Source organism: Neocloeon triangulifer, unplaced genomic scaffold (assembly GCF_031216515.1).
Source record: "Neocloeon triangulifer isolate White Clay Creek 2 clone unplaced genomic scaffold, ASM3121651v1 ptg000011l, whole genome shotgun sequence".
Classification (NCBI taxonomy): Eukaryota; Metazoa; Arthropoda; class Insecta; order Ephemeroptera; family Baetidae; genus Neocloeon; species Neocloeon triangulifer.
In genome coordinates this window covers 4783588-4803996 of record NW_026775553.1, presented here as the reverse complement: position 1 = coordinate 4803996, position 20409 = coordinate 4783588, and the positions used below count along the sequence as shown (strand labels likewise).

At 38.1% G+C, this 20409-nt stretch overlaps 1 protein-coding gene across 3 annotated transcripts in view; it reads left to right on the top strand.

Moving 5' to 3' along the window:
- The window catches only part of LOC132196214 (rho GTPase-activating protein 27-like), a 60574-nt gene that overhangs the window by 10184 nt on the left and 29981 nt on the right, over positions 1-20409 (top strand). The window contains exons 1-4 of one of the 3 annotated variants that reach the window (XM_059618715.1): positions 11453-11715; positions 13111-13397; positions 14440-14778; positions 15402-16272. In XM_059618715.1, coding sequence (XP_059474698.1) covers positions 11713-11715; positions 13111-13397; positions 14440-14778; positions 15402-16272 — 1500 coding nt within the window. In that variant the 5' untranslated portion in view covers positions 11453-11712. Of the gene's footprint in view, positions 1-6987; positions 7303-8215; positions 8369-11452; positions 11716-13110; positions 13398-14439; positions 14779-15401; positions 16273-20409 lie in introns of those variants that run through there. The other 2 variants (XM_059618714.1, XM_059618716.1) reach the window with 2 other exon arrangements.

Below are 20409 nucleotides of genomic sequence, written 5' to 3'. Positions count from 1 at the left end.
TTATATTGAGTGCATCACATTGTAGTCAGTCGATTTCTTTTCTAGCTAATTGTATTTAAAGAATTAATCATATTTTTTTTTCGAAATTCTGTTAATTAAATAATAGCATAGAGAACTGATATTTATTCAATCACGTAATGATCGCTCAAAATTTAAATCTGCGAAAGTAGAAATCTGAATCAGTATCTCCGCTCAATGAATCACCCCGTTGCTATGAATATGTGATAAAAATTTTCTCCACGGGCCCCTCGCACGCATAATACTGTGAAGCGCAGTGTTATGGTCGCTGCGGCTTCTCTTCCCAGAAGCTGGTGGCAGATTTCGATTGCGTCACTTTCCTCCGCGCGACTCATCCTGCCTCACAACAAAGGCGGCGATTTGCAATTCGCGATGGATATATAAGCTTTATTAATAATCAACCGACCGTCGTCTAGACGCTCATGACCCTATTTAATGCATTCTTTATCTAGAAAGTCATCCTTAAAGCATATTGAATTATTATTTTCTATAACGCTTTTATTACAAAAATCCAACTTGTAAAAACTAAGAGGTTTATGTTTGGTAAATAATGAATATTACTTTTTTTTTATCAATTTTTGCCAGTTGAAAGTACAGTCATTTGCAGCAATTGAAAAAAAATTTAAATTTAAATTGACAGGAAAATTTTTTGCGAAATTTAATTTAATTAATCTATTGGTCAAAAGTTGAAACTATCCAAAATTGTCTATTATTTTGTACACATTTTTTCTGACCTTTAAATTAATTATGATTAAAAAAGCGTATAATTGTGAAATCTGTATTATCAGTAAAGCTTCATCAGCGGATTTCTGCTCCAGTATGTGGCATGGAAATCTCGAAAATAATTCAATTATCTGTGCTCACTCAGCGTGCATGACTCGCCTGTTTTTAGCATCTGCATAAAATGTATGGTTTGGATTCATGTTACTCGACAGCACACAAACCTAGTATTAAAAATTGTGTGCACCTGTGAATGAGGTAACACTCGTCAGCTGGTGCGCAACACGAAAATGCTGCTCATTTCCATTGTGTGTGCCAAAGAATGCGTGACAAAAAACAAAACCGGCCTTTTGCATGAAAATAAAATTCCGCATTAATTATTAGAAGAGACCGAGGCAAATTGGTCTCAAGGTTGAATAATTCGTTTGCGGATTTTCCTCTTCACTTTGTCTCTCATAAAGGAATTCGCGGCATGTGTCAATGCAGGCAATTACACGCAGCATCCTCTGCTTTTTACGAGTGCCTATAATAAATCTGGAGGAAAGCCCATCCCTAGTTTAATAAGCCATAAAAAGGTAGAGGAGGAAACATAAAAGAGCACAAATTTGCTTCCTATTGCATCACAGCCCAGAATTTTGGGGAAAAGACTGATAAAATGGGTGGTTTATGAACATATTATGGTTGGTTTTATAAAGAAAAAGACTTGCTCATTTTTAATTTGATTGCTTTTTACATTTTTACAAATGAATACTATTCTCACAACTATAAAAAAAATAAGCTCGCACATAAAAGTTTTTAGAAATGAAAGTTTTTAAGCAATAATTTAAAAATTAAGAAAACTTTAAAAAAAATCTAAATAAATTTAATATTAATTTAACCTTTTGATCACTCTAACTGTTCAAGAGTGTAGACCATTTCCTTGTCAAAATTTGAGCAATTTTGAATTAATTTTTTTCCCTGTAAGTTTTTTTTATGTACAATATTAAACTTTTAATTACAACCTCTGAAATTTCCCAAAGTTTTTTTTATATGAGAAAAGACTCTTCAATTAATCTTTTATTTTTAATTGGTTGTTAATTATGAATTCTTTATTTATTTCTGTGCGGTTAAATTTTAAATAGAAAACCAATTTTTTGTTTATAAAAATAACAAGGAACCAAACGGAATCATAATTTAAACTAACCTGTAGGCAATTTCATCGGCTTTTGCTAACTAATGCATTATACGACCTTTCATTATCAACATTTTTGTTATTTAATTTATAGCACAATAGTTAGAGAAGTGCTTGTTAATATAATCTTTGACAATATTTTTAGTATAAATATATATTTTTGCAATGAATTTTTGAGTCAGTAGTGCATGATATCTGGCGCGCATAATAATTGAAGGTCACTCGGTGAGCACGTAGAGCCTTAACAGTTCCCAAACTTTAAAAAATGCAACATCCTCTCAACCTAGATTTGCGCTGCACAAAGTCTGCCTGCTGCTCTTTTATTCCTCTGATGTACGTGCGTTGCAAAATTGATGCAAAAAGTCACACGAGAGAGGTTTTTTTCGCTTCAAGTGCACATCAGAATAATGTTCGAATACAAGGCTCGTTATACGGTCGGAAAACGGCCCATGTGTGTGTCTGGCGAGAGAATCCTTGGCGAGTCACCTTTCCTTCTCATTGCTCTCCAACACACATACTAAAGAAAAGAAAAACGGCATCCATATTTATGACAGAGCAGCTGCCAGTTTTTTTTTATTTATTTATTTATTTTTTTTTGCATGCATATTCCTCGGCCTGCATAAAAATTTTCCTTCGCGGTCAGTGCTAATTGAATAAGTTATCATTAAATAGCGTTGCGAGGCGCGATTTGTAATCTGCGCAGCCGTCGTATTTTCTCTCATTTGCGCGTTGGCTGTGAGACTGCGCGAATTTAATCCGTTTTAACACTTGTTACCCTCGGAAGGCGTAAATTTAGTATCAGGTTCCTTTCAAGGCGAGCGCACGAGTTGTGCAATTCGCAAGCTTGAAATTATAAAAAATAATGCAAAAAAAAACCTTCTTCTTGAATGTTTTTAGAATATTTTTTTATGTGATGGGGCAAAAAAGAAATAATTTCCCCACTTAGAATATTAAAAATTTTAAAATAAAATTTTTGCACATTTAACCAAGCCCCTTAAATTGTTTGAATTAATTCTGGTCTTGTGTTTCCAACTTTCCAGACCTCTCACAATACGATCAATTAAAGTTCTCCATGTCAACACAGTGTATTTCCAAATAATAGAAAGCCATTAGTGCATGAAAGGAAATTCAATTGATTGCTTTTTTACGAGTGAATGAATATTAATTACACCATCACGCTCAGTCCAAGAAAGATAAGAGCCTGCACGGTACATATAAAAAGGATAAAAATAGCCGCGAGACATGAACCGAGAGCAATAATTTCACACACACACTCTTTTTCTTGGTCACGAGATACCAATGTGTGTGTGATATTTCACCTCCCAGTTTTATTTATTTTCAACACCACGCGTGCAGCGGAAAGGAAAGAGGAGAAAAGAAGATAACTGCACGTCCTCGGAATCGTGTGCGCCATATAAGGTTGACGCCTTTCATTCTTCCGATGTAACCTTTCCGTTTATTTGTCTAATGGTCTATGACCTATTTCAGGGATAAAAGGACATGCGTGGAAATGGGTCACAAACGCATTATGCATGTAAATGCGAGCTTTTAATCCGATTCGGGCGAGATCGGAATTCCGGTTCAAATCTGCTGTGGAATGTGACGAATCTGGTTATCTTTTAAATGCAAGGATAAATCATTTAAGGCTGCATGGGTTAAATTTTTTAAAGGTGTGGATAAAAAAAATGCGACGTGAAATTTAAACACAAAAGTCAGGGCAAATAGATTTAATTATTTGATTTAAATTTAGCTTGAGATCGTTCCACGTATTAAAAATTTACTTTTATTTTCTTCATTGTTTTTGTCTGAAGCAAGTTAAGCATTTTGGCATTTTAAATGAAAATAAAGTAACACCCCCCCCCCCAAAAAAAAAAACATTTTCCTTATGTTCCATAATTCATTAATTTTATAAATTAGTGAACTGTCTAGTTTTAAATTTTATCTAATTCAAGGAAAAACTAAAAGTTTTGATTACCAATTTGCAAGCGGCAATTAGAAAATGTGTGCTAAAATGATAAAATAAATAATTGGGCCATAAAAAGTGGCCTGGCGCATTATGGATGCTGGCGGTTAATTCGGTTAATTCAGTGTCTCCTCAGCCTTAGAGCGCTGACGTCTGTCAAAAGGGGACCCTGATCAAGCTCACACATACAGTTCAGCGTCCGGCCCCCATGCTTTTGTACATGTACGTAATATGTAGAAGGCTCGGAACATAATACACCACTCACACCAGTTGCCTTCGATGTCTGCATTATCAAGCTGCTCCATTGTCAGCACCACAAGGGCAGTGATAGATAACCCGTTTCATAGAATTCAGCAATGAAACATGCAAAAATTGTTGGATCTAATTCAAAAGTCGGCCAATCTAAAAAATCAGATTGCTAAATTGCTGCAGTCATTATTTCATTAACGAAATTAGAATGTGCAGGGCATTTTATTGTTTCGCCATAAATCGTGAGTGTCGTGACACATTTATTTTGTAAACTCTATAATTGAAAGGGATGAATAATTTCATTAGAAAATTTAGTTGAAATTTGAAATAAAAGTAGTTCATTTGGAATAAAATTAATGAAATATTCTTCAGGTATATATCTATATTTCGTTATTTATTTGTTCCAAATCGCTTTGAATTTGGACAACATAAGGAAAAAAAAACAATTTTATTCTAGGAGAAAAGAAAATATTATTTGCAAACTTTAAGATTTTGAAAGGGTTTTTCACTTCCCGCAGGAACTGATGATAAAATAATGACTCTCGCGCAATCAAAGGTTGAAGGGGGACTGGCCGGCGGTTCTCGTTTGCTCGCTCCACTGGCTGCTGGTTGATTGTCTGAGCGCATGAATTTCCACCGCACACAATCCCCATAGGTCTCGCGCGCGGAGAGCGACGGGGCGCTCTGCTCTCGGTCGGCAAAATATAGTAGATCGGCGCGCCGTCAGTGCCAATGTAGACCATGTGCGCCACGGAAGAAGACTCTCAATCATCGGCGCAGTGACAGACAAGCGGACACACAATTCTTTTTGATTAGTTGGGCCAATTAATCAGTGAGAGTGAATTTCGTGCGCCGCGGTCGCTGCTCGCCCAGGTGAAGAAATCGGTTTTTTGCTTTCTGATCTCACGCGCGGTGCGGCGCCGGCAAGTGTTTTTGCAAGAGTTGAAAGAGGAGATCATGCTCGTCAGAGTCACTCTCAAGCCATCAGCCACGCCAGTAATATCATTTTGAACTTTTTATTACAAACTTAGATTTTTAATTCAAACTTTTGCTATAGTCATCCTTATCGGGCAAATTATTTATCATCCGCATTTTGTTTATTTTAAAATTTAATATCAAATTCATTTGAATCATTTCATCTGTTTCACGTTGCAGCAGATTTTTTAAATGTAATTTTAATGGATTTTTCGTTGAATAACTCTACATTTTATTTATTTTTATATGATCCTATGCTTGAAATTTCCGGAAATTTCAGTTTAAAATTCAACTTTTAATCTATTTAAATCTCAGCATTATTTTAAAATTCAAGGCACAGAAAAAGTATCATAAAATTCATTAAAATTATCACTAAGGGGTGATTAAAGGAAAGGAGCTCTCTGATTGGCAGAAAAATTTCCAACCACAATTTTATCATCGTACCGTTATACAAGTATAGATAATTTTTTTTTGTACCATAGAAAGTAAACTTTAATCGCAATATTTCCTTAGAACACGCTTCATTTGCGAGGGCGATCGGAAAGGTGCTCCCTGGTTTTATTACAGAGTGTGTAATAATTCTGTTGTATAACCGCGTAGTTGCGTACGCGTTTCCTTCTCAATTTTCCCATCAACCTCCAGACAACATTCACGTTGTATAACTTCGCGAGACGATCACAATGCATGCACAAAGTGGCTGATCGGCCTCCGCCGTTATTACAAAAGAGCAGATATACATTTTCCAAACCGAAAGGCTTCATTGATTTCTTACCTATAGAGGCCGCCGTAAAAGTAATCAAATCAACGGATCGAGAGAGAAAGAGACACACATTGATGTAGGAAAAAGTACGGAGAAATATAAAACAAACGTAAAACGTAAAGGTCTCTTGATTTACATAATGTGTATCGATTTCTGGAAAATGTCAAGGTCTTTCTTCTTTTGTAAGACAATTATAGAGTTGCATATATATTCGGAGTAAAACGATTCCTCTGATCTCGTTAGCTTATCCTTCCTCTAAATTACTCTTTGCACTGCTCCGCCCGTCATTATGTTTGAAAATATTGAGCCACGTTTTGTTTCCTGTTGAGGGAAGTCTGTCTGTATTGAATATTTTTGTTTCGTGCACTCTTTATTATTCAGAGCGACTGGCCGAGAGAAACCATTGAAATGAAAGGCGATCTCTCAGCACGACAAGTTAACTTCTTGGCCCCGGCACTAACCTCTAAATTGCCAGGTTGATCACCTTCTCCTTATTTGCTTGCGGCTCATGAACGGCCAAAACTTGTGCCAAGTCGCAATGCAAATTGAAAATTTATGCAGTGATTTAAATTTTAAATTGCAAAAATCGTACCACGCAACTGAAAAAAATGCAGAATATATAAAAATATGTCTTTAAAATTTTTAGGAGCCTTTTTAGCCTTTATCCAGTGTTGATTTTCTTTCACTAATTGTGAATTATGATACTGTCAGTAAAGTGCTGTCTCAGTCATGCCCCTTTAAAGTAGTGGATACATTTTTATTAGGAAAAAGGGTTAAGAACCCCTTTCATACCAATGACGAGTAGTACTCGAAATGATGTGTTGCGCGTGACACGCAAACAAAACTCTTGAAAAATTCATTATGCAACCTGTCTCTCTGCGAGTGAGAAGAAACATTGCTGCATATTTTCCCGGGCACCGCTCCTCATTAAAAATAAACCACTTCTAAATTGGAATCCCTTTTCTTTCTCCCTTCCGAGCGCAGGTGCATAACTGGTCTTCCTTTTCACCCCTCGCGATGCAACCCTCCGAACAAACAAGCTTGCTTTCTTTTATGTTTCCCTCTTTTAATGACCTCGTTTGCTTTGTGAGTGACTCTGACCTTTGGCCTGTGTTTGTGCGTGGCTTGCAGGTGGGGTGCAGACGGCGTCCGGCGCTTCTCTGCCTGCCGACCAAGAGCTCAAGCCTCGAAGATGACGACGACTATTTGTACGACGAGACGCCGCGGGGGCGGAAGCGGCCCCCGAAAACCCCGCCGTCGCCGGCGCCCCACGAAAAGCCGCTCAGGGTGCTGCCCGGTGGCTGGGCAGAGTTTTACTGCAGTGACGCAGGCGGCCAGGGTCGCCTCTACTATTTCCACGCCATCACCGGTCTCAAGAGCTGGAAACCTCCGAGAACGAAAAGAATTGGATACGATGGAAATGTGTCCGACAAGTCTGATGGAGAGGTTTGTAATAATTAAGTATTAAATAATTACTATCAAATAATTGAAATTACAGTTTTTTAAAAAATTTCATAATATTTTTAAATCATAAAAATATGTATTTGTATCAAAAATTAAAATATAATTTTTTTTAATCATTGTTGTTTGGAATATCCAACAAAATTATTGTTTTTCTAAATATTTAATTATTAAAAAAATATCTTATTATTACTGATTTTCTTTGATATTATATTTTTAAATTATATAATTTTCTCGTTTATTGTTATTTATCATATTTATTGTTATCACATAAAAACAAATTTTTAAAATTTTTTTAAATAAATTTTAATTGAAGTGTTCTTAATAACATTTTCAAAAGGAAGTTTCAATTTGCATACATTTTAAAATGGGATGTATTTACAGTTTACATTATCATAAATTTGTTAAATTGTCAATTTAAAGACTCAAGATTTTTGAAAAAAAAAATCAGCATATTCTCCTACTTGACTTGACATTAATAAAAAATCAATCTTCTGGTCTATGCCTATATTGTTTTGAGTAAATTTCATGCAAATGTTTTTTGTTTGTTGCTTTTTATTTCTAGCCTTATCAAAGCTTTCAAGTCCGTATTATGCCAATAAAATTATGCTTTGCGTAACGCTTGAAAGTATTCCACCGGCGTCGGCAATTTGTAAAATTGCCGTAATTTGCCGCTGACATAATCCGCCGGCGAATAATTCGCAAATGAGTAGGGGACTTGATACTAAACGGTCTCACGGCTATCTATAGGTGACCGCGAAAGGATTCATTAAAATTTTGATTCTCTCGCTTGTCGGTCGTGACACAAAAACAAAACAAAAAATATAATGACCCGCAATCAGCGAAATCGCTTTCCCCTGCCGCTTTTTTATAATAACGAGCAATCTGTGCGTTTCAGCTGCGTTCGGGCAAGCGTTCTCCGAAAGAGGGCACCAAGTCGCGTTCGCCGAGCCCAGCGCCGAGCGACCTGGTGCTGCCGCCTGGCTGGGAGGAGCACTACGACCGCGACGAGCACCAAGCCTTCTTCATCCACAAGCCCACTGGCGCCAAGGTACTGTCTCAACCCTTTTGTTTTTCACTTCCTACTATCGGTCGTTTTGTTTTGCTGGAAAAATATCTGGACGTTAAAAAGAGCGAACGGAATAACGACACAAAAATTTGGCAATAAAGTTTTTTTTTTAAATTATTAATAATAAATACACTACTATAAAATTATTTAAAACAACAAAACAATATAAAAATGGTAAACCTTAAATTTACATTGAAAGAATTTATACATTCTGAAATTTAAAAAAGGAAATTTGATAGTAAAAAATTTAAATTACGGATTATGCATTTGAGCAGAGAATGCTTGATGATGCATAATTTAACATAATCTTAAACTAAAAAGGGATCTTCAAAAGCTTTTATTTTTATTATATGAAAATAAGTAAAAATATAGTTTTTAATATAGATTTAATTATAGTAAATATTTCGTGCATTTAAACAAAAGAATTAAATTATAACTAACTGTAATTACATACACACTAGAGATAAAAAAAACCTTAAAAAAATAACGATTTTATTGGAAGTTCTGTGAATTTAAATTATTATTTTTTATTAACTTGACAAAAACAAATTATCAATGAATATAATTTTATTTTTTTGTAACTAGAGTACTAGTGATTAATTATTAATTTTTTCTTTTTAATTTTCAAACTGCACAAATTCCCTCTTTTTAGTCATGTAATTTGAGCGTCTCTCTTTGAAGTTCTTATTTATGTTGCAAAGAGAATGGCACGATAAATAGATCACTTGTTCTGGCCCACACGCGCACATGCTGAAGCGATTTGCATCTGGAGCAGACTTCCACTTTGAGTGCTTCTCGTTTACGACTGTTCAAGCAGCCGCACTGCCGTGTAAATATTTATCTCTGTGCAAAATTCGCACATTTCGAAAAAATTTGATCTAGCTGTATTTTTTAAAATTTAAAATAACTTAATTTGCCTCCCGTTAGGAAGAAATTTGACAGATTCAAAAATTGGGTTGTCACAACTTGTCACTCCTTGGTTACCCTCAGAGGGCTTGGGAACGTTTGTGATCGTCATCGTCACTGTGCCGACGACAAATTAATTTATCACGCCGCTCCAACGGCATCTGCTTGAGAGGCCGCAATATCAAAACTACTGCCTGCCTCAGTATGTATGTAAAGCACTCTATTACCAATGAATACACATGTGGGCGTGCTTAATGCTTGTGAACACTCGCGCTGAGACTGCTTTAATTGCCGCGACTCAAGTATGTGTGGCACCAGTCAAGAAAGGGACGACTTTACTGGGGTATTTTATTATTGTTTTATATTTTATGTTATTTCCAGGCTCACATATCATTTCGATTTGGGTTGAAGTTGGATGAATTTCCTGTAAATAAAATCAATATAATATGATCAAATTTTGATAGTTTTGTTCAGTAGCAAATAAAATCAGACGCTTTTTACTGGATTTAATCAATTGATAAATTGCTAAATATTTTCAAGTCTGCGTTGTTTTTTGAGTTTTTTTAAATTTGTATTTACAACAGTTTCAATTTAAATTTTTTATTTCTTTCGTAAATTAAATTTATTTCAAATTAGTAAAAACTTTTAAATGCAATCATTAGTAAGAACGATTGCATAAATGCTTAAAAATTAATTTTAAATGCAATGTTTTTTCAAACTATACCAATTGGCGAAAGTTTTTATTACTAAAAGCTTATTTGCCTTTTTTGAAATTTACAGCCGTGACATTAGCAAAACTCACTGCGATCCGGCTCATTACCAGCGCAGCGTGTTTTAAAAATTTATTGCTTTTCGGGCACGTCTGTTTTTCATCAGCACCCTTTACTGACCGTCGGCCGGGAACGTTCGTTCCCACACAGATTCCAGTCAAGACCTTGCTCGCTCTCGAAAGTATACCGCGCTATAAAAATTGCAGCGACACTCTCGCGTGATAAATTTAGAACTTTGCCGGACTTTGAGCTCAGGAGGGAGTAATTGGCCGTTTTTTTTTGTCCCTTTAGCACACAAGCACGTGCAATAAAAGCGGATTATGATACGGGTCGGTCTTAGCGATGAGGAGCGAAAGCGGTACATAACATTAGCCGCCCTTTGTGACGATCTCGTGGAAATATCACGTGGTGCCATTTATTACTACATGAGTTTGTGTTCCAAATGCCATCAATCAATGACCTATATTGTAACCCCTGAGACCGCCCCAGAGTTACAAGCGCTGAGGCCTTGCAAGAATATAAAGTTCATATAATTTGAAATTAAGCAGAATTTAACCAAAGTATTTACCTTTTCAGAAGAAAAGTTTATTTTTCTCGATAAAAAAAAATATTTAATTTTAGTGCATAAATCTATGCAATGATAGTAATGTCATTTAGCAACTAAATTGTTTTTTGTTCTTGTAAATCAATCGTAAAATGAAAGTTCAACATTATAAAATTGATTTAAAAACTTTATTAAATAAAACAAAATTTATTATTAGCCTTCTTAAATAAGCTGTAAAAAATAATTTTTAGCATAATTATATTTTATTTTTATGTTAAATATACTTTTAAAATCTTGTATACTACAGTATAATCGCGCCTACCCCGGATATCCCTAAAGAATGAATTTTATTTGGGCCCAAAATCTCTAACCATATGAATGAATCATTTTAAAATGATAAACGTTTTTACTCTATTATGGTTACTTTTTAATGAAAAGGAAAAGATTTTAATAAAATTTTCCTGCAGTAATAAATGTCATTTTCCTCTTTTTTAACCACTTTTAATGTACATAATGTAAATTTGTAGACATGTAAACAATCTCTTGGCACTCCAAATAAGGCGATGTATTAATACAAAAATACATTTCATTCACAAGGAAGAAGTGAGCCATCAATGTGCATTAAAATCCAAGTTATTTCCCCCTTTCAAGCCGAGACTCGTGGGCTTTCTGCGTCTTATCACTTTTTTCGACGAGGCTACTGCATTTTTGGCTCGGCAGTGCAGCCGCGATGAATCAGGACTCGATTTTTTTTTATTTCGGGGTGACGCGCAAAGTGGATCGGCGGGGCGTGGCCTGGCGCGCGAGACGGCAGAGTGAAGACGCGACCAGTCTTGTGCCGGAGCACCATGGGTCAGCTTGACCCCTGCGTACTTATGGGGCACCCGCCCAGCCGCTGCTGCGACTTCCGCCCGGCGAAAAAGTTGTTTTTCCTTATTCTTGCTTCTACTGCGGAGCTCAACGTCAAATGCGGTCAAAACCAATTCCTGTGCAGATAAGCGCGGCGCCGATAAAGGCCAGTTTTGCTGCGCCTGCAGGACGAGGGTGCCGCCCCAGCCAGCGGTGCCCTGCTTCTTCTCTTCTGCCCTCAGCCGCCCTCGACGCCAATGGTACCGAAATTCAAATTTTTTAACAATCTTTGGTTTTGGGTTTGACTGCTATACTGGTGTGTGTTTTGCGTTGCTCCTTTCTCCATTCAACAAGTGAGGCGTGCTCGCTCTCTGCTCTTAATTGTCTGAATTTGTTTCAATTATGTGCTCCATTCATGCAGACGGTCACAGCGAAATTGGCCCTCCCGTGCCCTTGGTCTCTATTTTTTGCATTCAATGATTAATATTTTGAATTTTAATGTTTCCAATTCAATAGAAATTGTTATCTAAAAATAACGCCTTCCAGTTAGGCAATTGAATACATACCTGCGCCACAGGTTGCATACCTGGGACTATTTCTGCAGCAGGACCTTGTAGTGCCTCAATGTTTTTTTTTATTCTTTCGAAAAACCGCAAAAAAATTCTTAATTTAACTCTTAATCATTGAAAGAGTTGATTTGGCAATCGCACTGACGGTCGGTGTTTGTCATTCTCGGTGGCCATTAGCCAGGGCAGGATGTCACTCTGTAAGAGCGGTTTGTGTGTTTTTGTATGCGTGCCTCTCGCTCTTTCTATCTGCAGTAGGAGAAGTCAATTCGTTTGATAATACTGTCACTCACGCGGGCAATTCAGAGGGGTCGTAACGAGGAAGTCTTTTGGACACAAAACTGCTATTGTTTTCATTTTTCTATTTTTAATTAAAAAAAATGTAAGTTTTTTATTAGTTTTTTTTTATTGCTTAGCATGGCTTTAATATTTTACAAATCAAACAAAATATTAAGTTAGCTTAAATATTGATTGTGAAATTCAAGAAAATAAAATGATTGAAACGGGACAATTTTGGAGCTCTATTTGAAATCTAAGTAATATATTATCTAAAAGAAAATAAATTTATCTGTCTCTTTGAATATATTTAAACTTTAAGCGATTAAGGCTGCTCAGGTTCAGTGATTTAAAAAATTGATGGTTATATGTGGGCTATTTTTTTCTTCCGAAACAAAAGGGAATAAAAAAATGAAAGATTCCAACATTATTTAGATTCATATTTAATGTTGATATTATATTACTTATTTCTTTACTATAATAATAACTCTTTTTGATTACAATATAGATTATCATTTCCGTCCAAAAATGATTTCTATAATAATTAGCAAAGCAAACAAAAGCCTTAGATGCATCTACTTGATGCACATCGGTAGGAAAAAGATAAGAACGACGCCAGTTAAGTTATGACTTGCGAGAAAGCGAGCACGTTTTATTTTCTCCGCACGAGACGACTGATAAGAACAATAAGGGGCAATAAGCAAACGAAGCACACTCATCTCCGAGCAAATTTAGAGTCGCGATAAGAGAACCAAAAGCAGTCAAACGCAAAACCGAACCCCGATCGGAACTAGTTAAAAATTTGTGAAAAAGGCGCAACACCTGGGCCGCGACCCGCAGCTGCCTGGCAATGTGTCCGAGTGGTTGCAAAACCTGCGGCGCAACACGGATTCGTCTGAAGTTGAGGACGAGTTGAGACACAAAGTGGAAAGTGCCGCGGCGGCCTCCGGGATCACGACAGGGGTTGCCGCCCCCAGGCTGAAGAGCCTTCCACCCTCCAAGCCAGAAATCGTCAACCCCAAGCCGGAAATTTCGCGCAAACCCAAGCTGAAGAAGAAGCCGTCGCTCAAAGAAGTCCATCCTCCGTCGGCGAAAATGGAGTGAGTTCTTAGAATTTGGTTCGGAAGCGAATCTCTTTAGCAGACCCCTGTCTTTGAGCTCCCGACCGGCTTATAGTTTTAATAGAGTGGCACCGACTGCGAATGTTTTTGCTTGAAAAGAGACGGGAGAGGATCAAATGACTTTGGCGTAGGATGCTGTGCATAATTAAAAAAATTTGTTTGTTAAGAAAGCCCACACATTAAGTTATTATTTAAAATATAGTTGCAAATTATATATAAAAATACTACTTAAATTTTATTTTATTATTTATATTAAATTTATAATATAAAATAGACATTAAAAATTACAGATTATCCCATTTTTCCTTAAAAATAATATTTTTTTATGTCGATCATTAGTTGTGATATGCCGGCCGATCAGTTATTTTACCCATTCACATAGAACAAAAATATAGGCCGCAAGGCGTGTCAAATTCAAAATGTAAAAGCAAACAATAATTGCTTCCTCCCCAGATGTCACAATCAGAGGGAACTATTCCTTACCCACGAGGGCTCGACCCAAACATGTCAGTTTGAAATGAACAGTAGGGGCTTCCCACAACTAACTTTTGACGATTAAATTAAGAGATTGCTCAATACTGTTTAAGTAGGGAGCACATTTCCCTGATGACTTACAAATTAAAATGGTGTCATTGAAAATTAAAAAGGTTATAATAATAAATATAATAATTATAATGCTAGTAGAATTTTTAATCGTAGTACTGTTTTTAAAAAGAAAAGAAAATCGAAATTAAAAATCACATCTCAAATTTTGTTCCGTTGATGTAGTCCAAAAGTCTGCAGACCTAACCCTCCCTAAAATCTCAAGCAAAGATTATTTCGGGCCACTCTGGTGAAAATGTAGGCCACGCACGTCTCTTCTTTTCCCACTCGCTTGCCATTCGCTCTTTATCTGCGTGGATCGAGAGTGAAGACGAGGAGGGAAAAGAGCGCGCGTGTTGATCGCGGCCCTCCACATGACGTCATGCGGCCCTTCCGCTGTTGCGTCAGCATCTCATGCACTGACACCACCCTCGGGCAGTTGCAGCAGTGCGTCGGACAAGGAGCACGGCGGCTGGAAGGCCAACCCCCTGGTCCAAGGCATCGAGCCGCCGCAGATCCGCCGCCAGGACTCGAGTGACGCACCCACGTCCTTCAGGACGCTGTGCGACGAGGCGCGCCGCGCCTCGCTTGACCTGCTCAAAGAGATGCCCTCCGACCTAAGCGCCGACCCTGAACCTGCCGCTGACGATGATGACGACGACGCTAAGGACGACGAGGAACCTGAAGAGCCACCAGTAGATGATGACCTTGACAAACTTACCGAACAGGCCCTTTCGCTTGTGGACGAGGCGCTGATCGAACACGCCGTCAACAAAAGGTTAGGGTCGAAAGTTTGCCAAGATTATTTTCATACAAAGGAATTTTGGCATGATTTTGGAAAATTTTACTGAGCAGTATTTTTTTAATATTTCTTATTATGATTCGAATCAACAGCGCTTTCATTAATTGTTAAATTCATTACTAGTTTTTCTCTAAATTTTACAGGCTGTAATTTATTGTCATTTTTTCCCTCCAGAATTTTGTGAGCAAAATTTTTTACCTACAGAGTTAATTGAAAAAAGCTAGAATTCCACCGTCTCTGAAATTTTTTATGGAATAATAGTAAAATATAATTGAATGAAAAGATAATCAGCAAAGTCATTGAACACTCAGGTGTACAAGCTACACTCGTTTCTCGAAAGTTCCAGAGATGCTTCTCTCAAGCTTTATTTATAATGCTTGCAATGTATGAGGTGATATTGTAGGCATTTTATTTTACAGACTTTACAAATACGATCCTCACTCGCTTCATAATTTGGAATTGATTATTATAAAAAATAATAATAATGTTAACTTTTTTAATTAAATTTCACTTCAACTTGCCAGTAAATTATTTAGTAAAATATATTTTAATTAAAAATGACGATTTAAATATAATTAAAAAATTCACCCATCAATCAGGTTGAACGTGCCAAGAATGCGCAACAATTCTGTTGGCTCGGACCTCTCGGATGAGGTGTTTCTGTCGTGTAACAGCGACATGAACTGCATCTTTGACCACGACGGGGCTAACACCAACCCCGTGCCACCCCCTCGCCGGAAAAAGAAGTCTCCAGTGGAGGAAAATCCTGCAGAGAATATGGGGCAGATCGTGAAGCAAATCCAGATTTTGACCTCGAAAGCCATGTCGGAAGGAGAGGAGCCAAATTTCAAGAGGTCAGCCTCCCTGAAAAAGAAGCCCCCGGAGCCCATGACGGCCCCACCGTGCGACTTTGTGAGCGAGTTGCTGCCCTTCAAGAGCAAGGAGCAACTGATCAAAAAGCAAAACCGCGCTTCTGCTCCGCCACTCAGTACGGGGGCCATGCCTAAAAAATGTGCCCCGCCGTCTCCGAAAGAGCCCCCGCCGAGCATAGATGCCCCGAAGCAAAAACCACCCTCGCCCAATACGCAACCTCCCACGCCGTTGGAACGAAAATCATCCCTGAAAAAAGAGAACAAGCCGGAAGTGCACAAGCCGGTCTACTCGCAGCAGTTCTCCGTTCAGTTTGTGGAGAGAAAGACCTACTACCCTGAGATCACCAGAGACAGCGTTGTCCTGGTTCCCGCTGTATCCCAGGAGATGCGCGACCTGATCGCAGACGAGACCATGGCGGCCCAGGATGAGGAGGACGAGCAAAGTGAGGAGCAAATTTCGCTGGAGGAGAGTTTCCGCAGCAGAAAAGGGAGCAACGGGAGTGACATTGTTGCGTGGAAACAGGACCTGCGGAGTCGCAGCAACGCCGACGAAGAGGAAGAGACTTTCTTCTCGGCCAGATCCGCCTACCATCCGGAGGTACATTTTATGCAAAATAACCAAGCATTGTGTACATACTAACATTTAATTTTAAATTATTAAATCTGTCGCTTATTTAGTAATTGCTTTTTTTCTAGTATAAAAATTATCTCATTGCCCAAAAATCTTGTACTTTTTTACATTTTGTAAATACTTTGTATAAATAATTAATTTTCAATTATAATTAGCTATTAAATTTGCTCCTTCTTCTTCTTCTTTCATAGTAATTGGAAAACTTTCTGCATCCAGAAATCATTGCAGAGAATTTGGCTACATATATTCAAACTGTTCACACAAAAACTAAAATTTTAAACCAGATTAGATTTTTTGGAAAACAATTAAAGTTTACATTTTTTTAGTTCAATTGGTATCATAAATTTTCATAGAGTTGCATACTGAAATTTCTTAGTGGAGAAGCGAGTTTATTTAATTTAAGGATGAATTTTATCAGCGCACCTTACAAAGCAGGCATTTTATATCTTCTTTGTTCCAAATCCCTCAGTAGTATACTATACAACGTGAACCAGTTGCCTTTATGAACCGTTTCGTTTCATATTACAATGTAGTGCTCATAGGGGGAAAAATTCGCGCCTGGCGTACCCAAGAAAATAATTCGCGCCTCGGCCGTTCATGTGGTGCTCATAAGAATCGCGCCCCTGGCGTACCCAAGACAAAAATTTGCGCCCCGGCAGCCAAGTTGCGCCACTTCTCCTACCGCCTGTTGGTTTTGGCGCTTGAGGAAAATTTCTGCTGCATTTTATTTTTGTCTCCTATCTGGTGGGTGCTGAGTTTAAAAAATTTGCTGCGCTCAGAGTGCAACCGTGCTTTCTAATGCAGTGCGACTCTCAAACAAACATCAGTCTCCTGCCAGCACTCAAACATGTCTGAGTACAAGCCCACGAATTACAAAACCATCACTATCAAAGTTGGTTCTTCAGGGCAATTTTATGCCATCAAAGAGACGGGCGTATCTTTTGTGAGTCGAACCGGGAGTTTTTACACTTACGAGGGTCGTCGGACTCCGAGGATATATTTGAGCGAGGAAACGAGCATTGTGGCTGAAATGTCGTGGAAAGGTAAATATGTTTTTTTTCAGGCTACAATTAACGTGCTAAGTTTTCAGAATTCTGTCGCCAGTGGAAAATTGAACTGAACGAGAATGATTGCCCCAAGCGTTTTGAGGCCCTTGAGCAGTGGTACGTGGATTTCCATCGAGATCCCAAGAATTGTGGTGACCCTCCTCGTGTCGTTTAAATAAAATTATTTTTTTAAGTACCATTCGCGTTTCATTTTGGTGTTACACATTAAAAGGGTACGTGTGTCATTTTTGCTGCATGCTATAGGTACGTGTGTCATTTTTGTTTCACTTTATAGGTACATGAGTCATTTTTGTTGTACGCTATAGGTACGTGTGTCACTTTTGATGCACACTACTGCTGTGGTGGTAAGATCTGCAAACCGCCGACTAATTTAGTTGAACCTTTTTTGTGTGTCGAATCAGTCTTCATCATGGCTACAGCCGTCGAGGTCCGTGAAGCATCCTCGGTCGGTATTTTATCGGTGCCTCACGTTTCCTGATGGTTTTAAGCAGACTCATTGTTTCGCGCCGGGAGATTTGGCTTATCACGGATTTTACGCCAAAGAAAAATCTCTTTACTGTATTCACAATCCAAAGCACGTGTGCAGATTCGCTTCATTGAAGAGTCGTTCGTTCAAAGGCTTGACTCGTGTATGCAAATATAGCGAAAGCGAAAAATCGGACGACGACGACGACATCAACAAAGGCTACGATATTCCTTTCAGTTGCTGCTTTGGATACTTTTGGCCTAACTACGAATCACACCGATTGCTTACGTTTAAATATTGTCATTTTTTGGAACCAGGCTGCCCCAGCGAGACTTTGGCAAAGCAGGGTCTTCACTACAAAGACACTTGCATCCGCTGTGCTTTTTGCCCCATCGTGATTCAGAGAGACAATCTGGACAGAATTGCTATGTTCGAGCATTCCATTGGACCTTGCCCGTTCAACAGAGGAGAAAACGTGGGAAATGTTGCTCTCGGAGATGAGTATGATGTTCAAAAAACGCGCCCAGATGAATGCGAACTACTGAAAATAAGTGAGTATTAAAAAATATATACACTAGGCGTAGAGATTTATTGCTGAAATTTTTGCAGTTCCACTTCAAAATAGTTTAGAAAATTTGACAAGCACGGAAATGCACCGACAGTACCGCTTCATTCAGACAAGACAAGATTCGTTCGCAACAAATTTTCTCTCACCACTTCAGAAATCCGCATTCAGCAAAGCCGGTTTTTTTTAGCACTTCGGAAGACGACAAAAAGGTAAAGTGCTTTTACTGTGATTTGGTGCTCGAAATTTCTGATCCGAAGACCGACCCGTGGATTAAACACGCTTACTGGTCATACAACTGCAAATATCTGCGTGGAGAAAAAGACCTCGCATTCGTCGGTTCGATTGTGCAGCAGTTTAAGCCGAAGATGTCCAAGAAAGATTTTTTTGAGATCCTGTACCCGAAACTCGTTGAAAGTGGCAAGAAGTATCACTAATTCTTTGAAATAAAAAAAGGATAAATTTCTAGAAGTAAAACTGTATTTTCTTGGTCGAAACTCCACTATTTACCGTTAAGTTGTGCATGCACTCCGCAGTTCGTGGTTATCTTACTTTTACAAAGGAGTTCAGAGAGCGTTTTCCAACCCTGAGTGTACGAGAAATTGCTCTGTCTGATTTTTTCGTGTAACGGTAACTTGGCGCACTGGTGATTTATGTCCGCCTGATTATTTTCATTCGCGACCTACTCGTTTCGGTAGCTAGGGGAACTTGACGCACTGGTGATTTATGTCCGCCTGATTAATTTCATACGCCATTTCTTCGTTGCGGTATCCAGCGGGAAAAATCATATGGTTGCTTCTTTTTTATCCACTTCACGATCTTCCAACTATTTTTTTCCATCTGGAGAATCGAAAGCTCCAACGACGTGGCGCGGATCTTTGTGGCAGCGAAAGACATCGTACTTGTCTATCTATCGCAACGAGGAGGTTTCGAATGAAAAAACGGGCGGTCATAAATAACCAGTGCACTAAGTCCCCCTAGCTACTGCAACGTCACGTATGAAAAAAAACCGGCGGACATAAATCACGAGTGTACCAAGTTCCAGCGAAGCCGAAGCAAATCAAAAAACCAAGTGAAGCGTCCTTTACAGCAAACCGAGGCATAAGTCAACGTCGCGTATGAAAAAAAACTGGCGGACATAAATCACGAGTGCACCAAGTTCCAGCGAAGCCGAAGCAAATAAAAAAACCAAGTGAAGCGTCCTACATAGCAAACCGAGGCATAAGTCAACGTCGCGTATGAATAAAAAAACGGGCGGACATAAATCACAAGTGCACCAAGTTCCAGCGAAGCCGAAGCAAATAAAAAAACCAAGTGAAGCGTCCTTTATAGCAAACCGAGGCATAAGTCAACGTCGCGTATGAAAAAACGGGCGGACATAAATCACAAGTGCACCAAGTTCCAGCGAAGCCGAAGAAAATAAAAAAAAACCAAGTGATGCGTCCTACATAGCAAACCGAGGCATAAGTCAACGTCGCGTATGAAAAAAACGGGCGGACATAAATCACAAGTGCACCAAGTTCCAGCGAAGCCGAAGCGAATAAAAAAAACCAAGTGAAGCGTCCTACGTAGCAAAACGAGGAATAAGTCAACGTCGCGTATGAAAAAAAACGGGTGGACATAAATCACAAGTGCACCAAGTTCCAGCGAAGTTGAAGCGAATAAAAAAAAACCATGGTGATTTGAATTTAAAATCGGCTTTTCCTCGATGGGTTTTTGTGAGTTGTTTATTGTTTAAGAAAAAACAATATCCTGCTCTACATGTTTCGGCTGCGGGCTGCAGCCATAATTCATGAGCTGCGAAAAACATTTTGACAAAAATTAGTACAAAATTAAATCTTTTCAAAAATTATTTTTCTTTCAAATTGACAATTTTCATGAAAAATTATTTAAATTAACATTTCTTCACAAAATAATTTTTAACATAAAATTTGACATTTAATTAAAAATATTTTTTAAAACATGAATTTTTTATAGTAATTTTGGTCAGAATATTTAAACGTGTG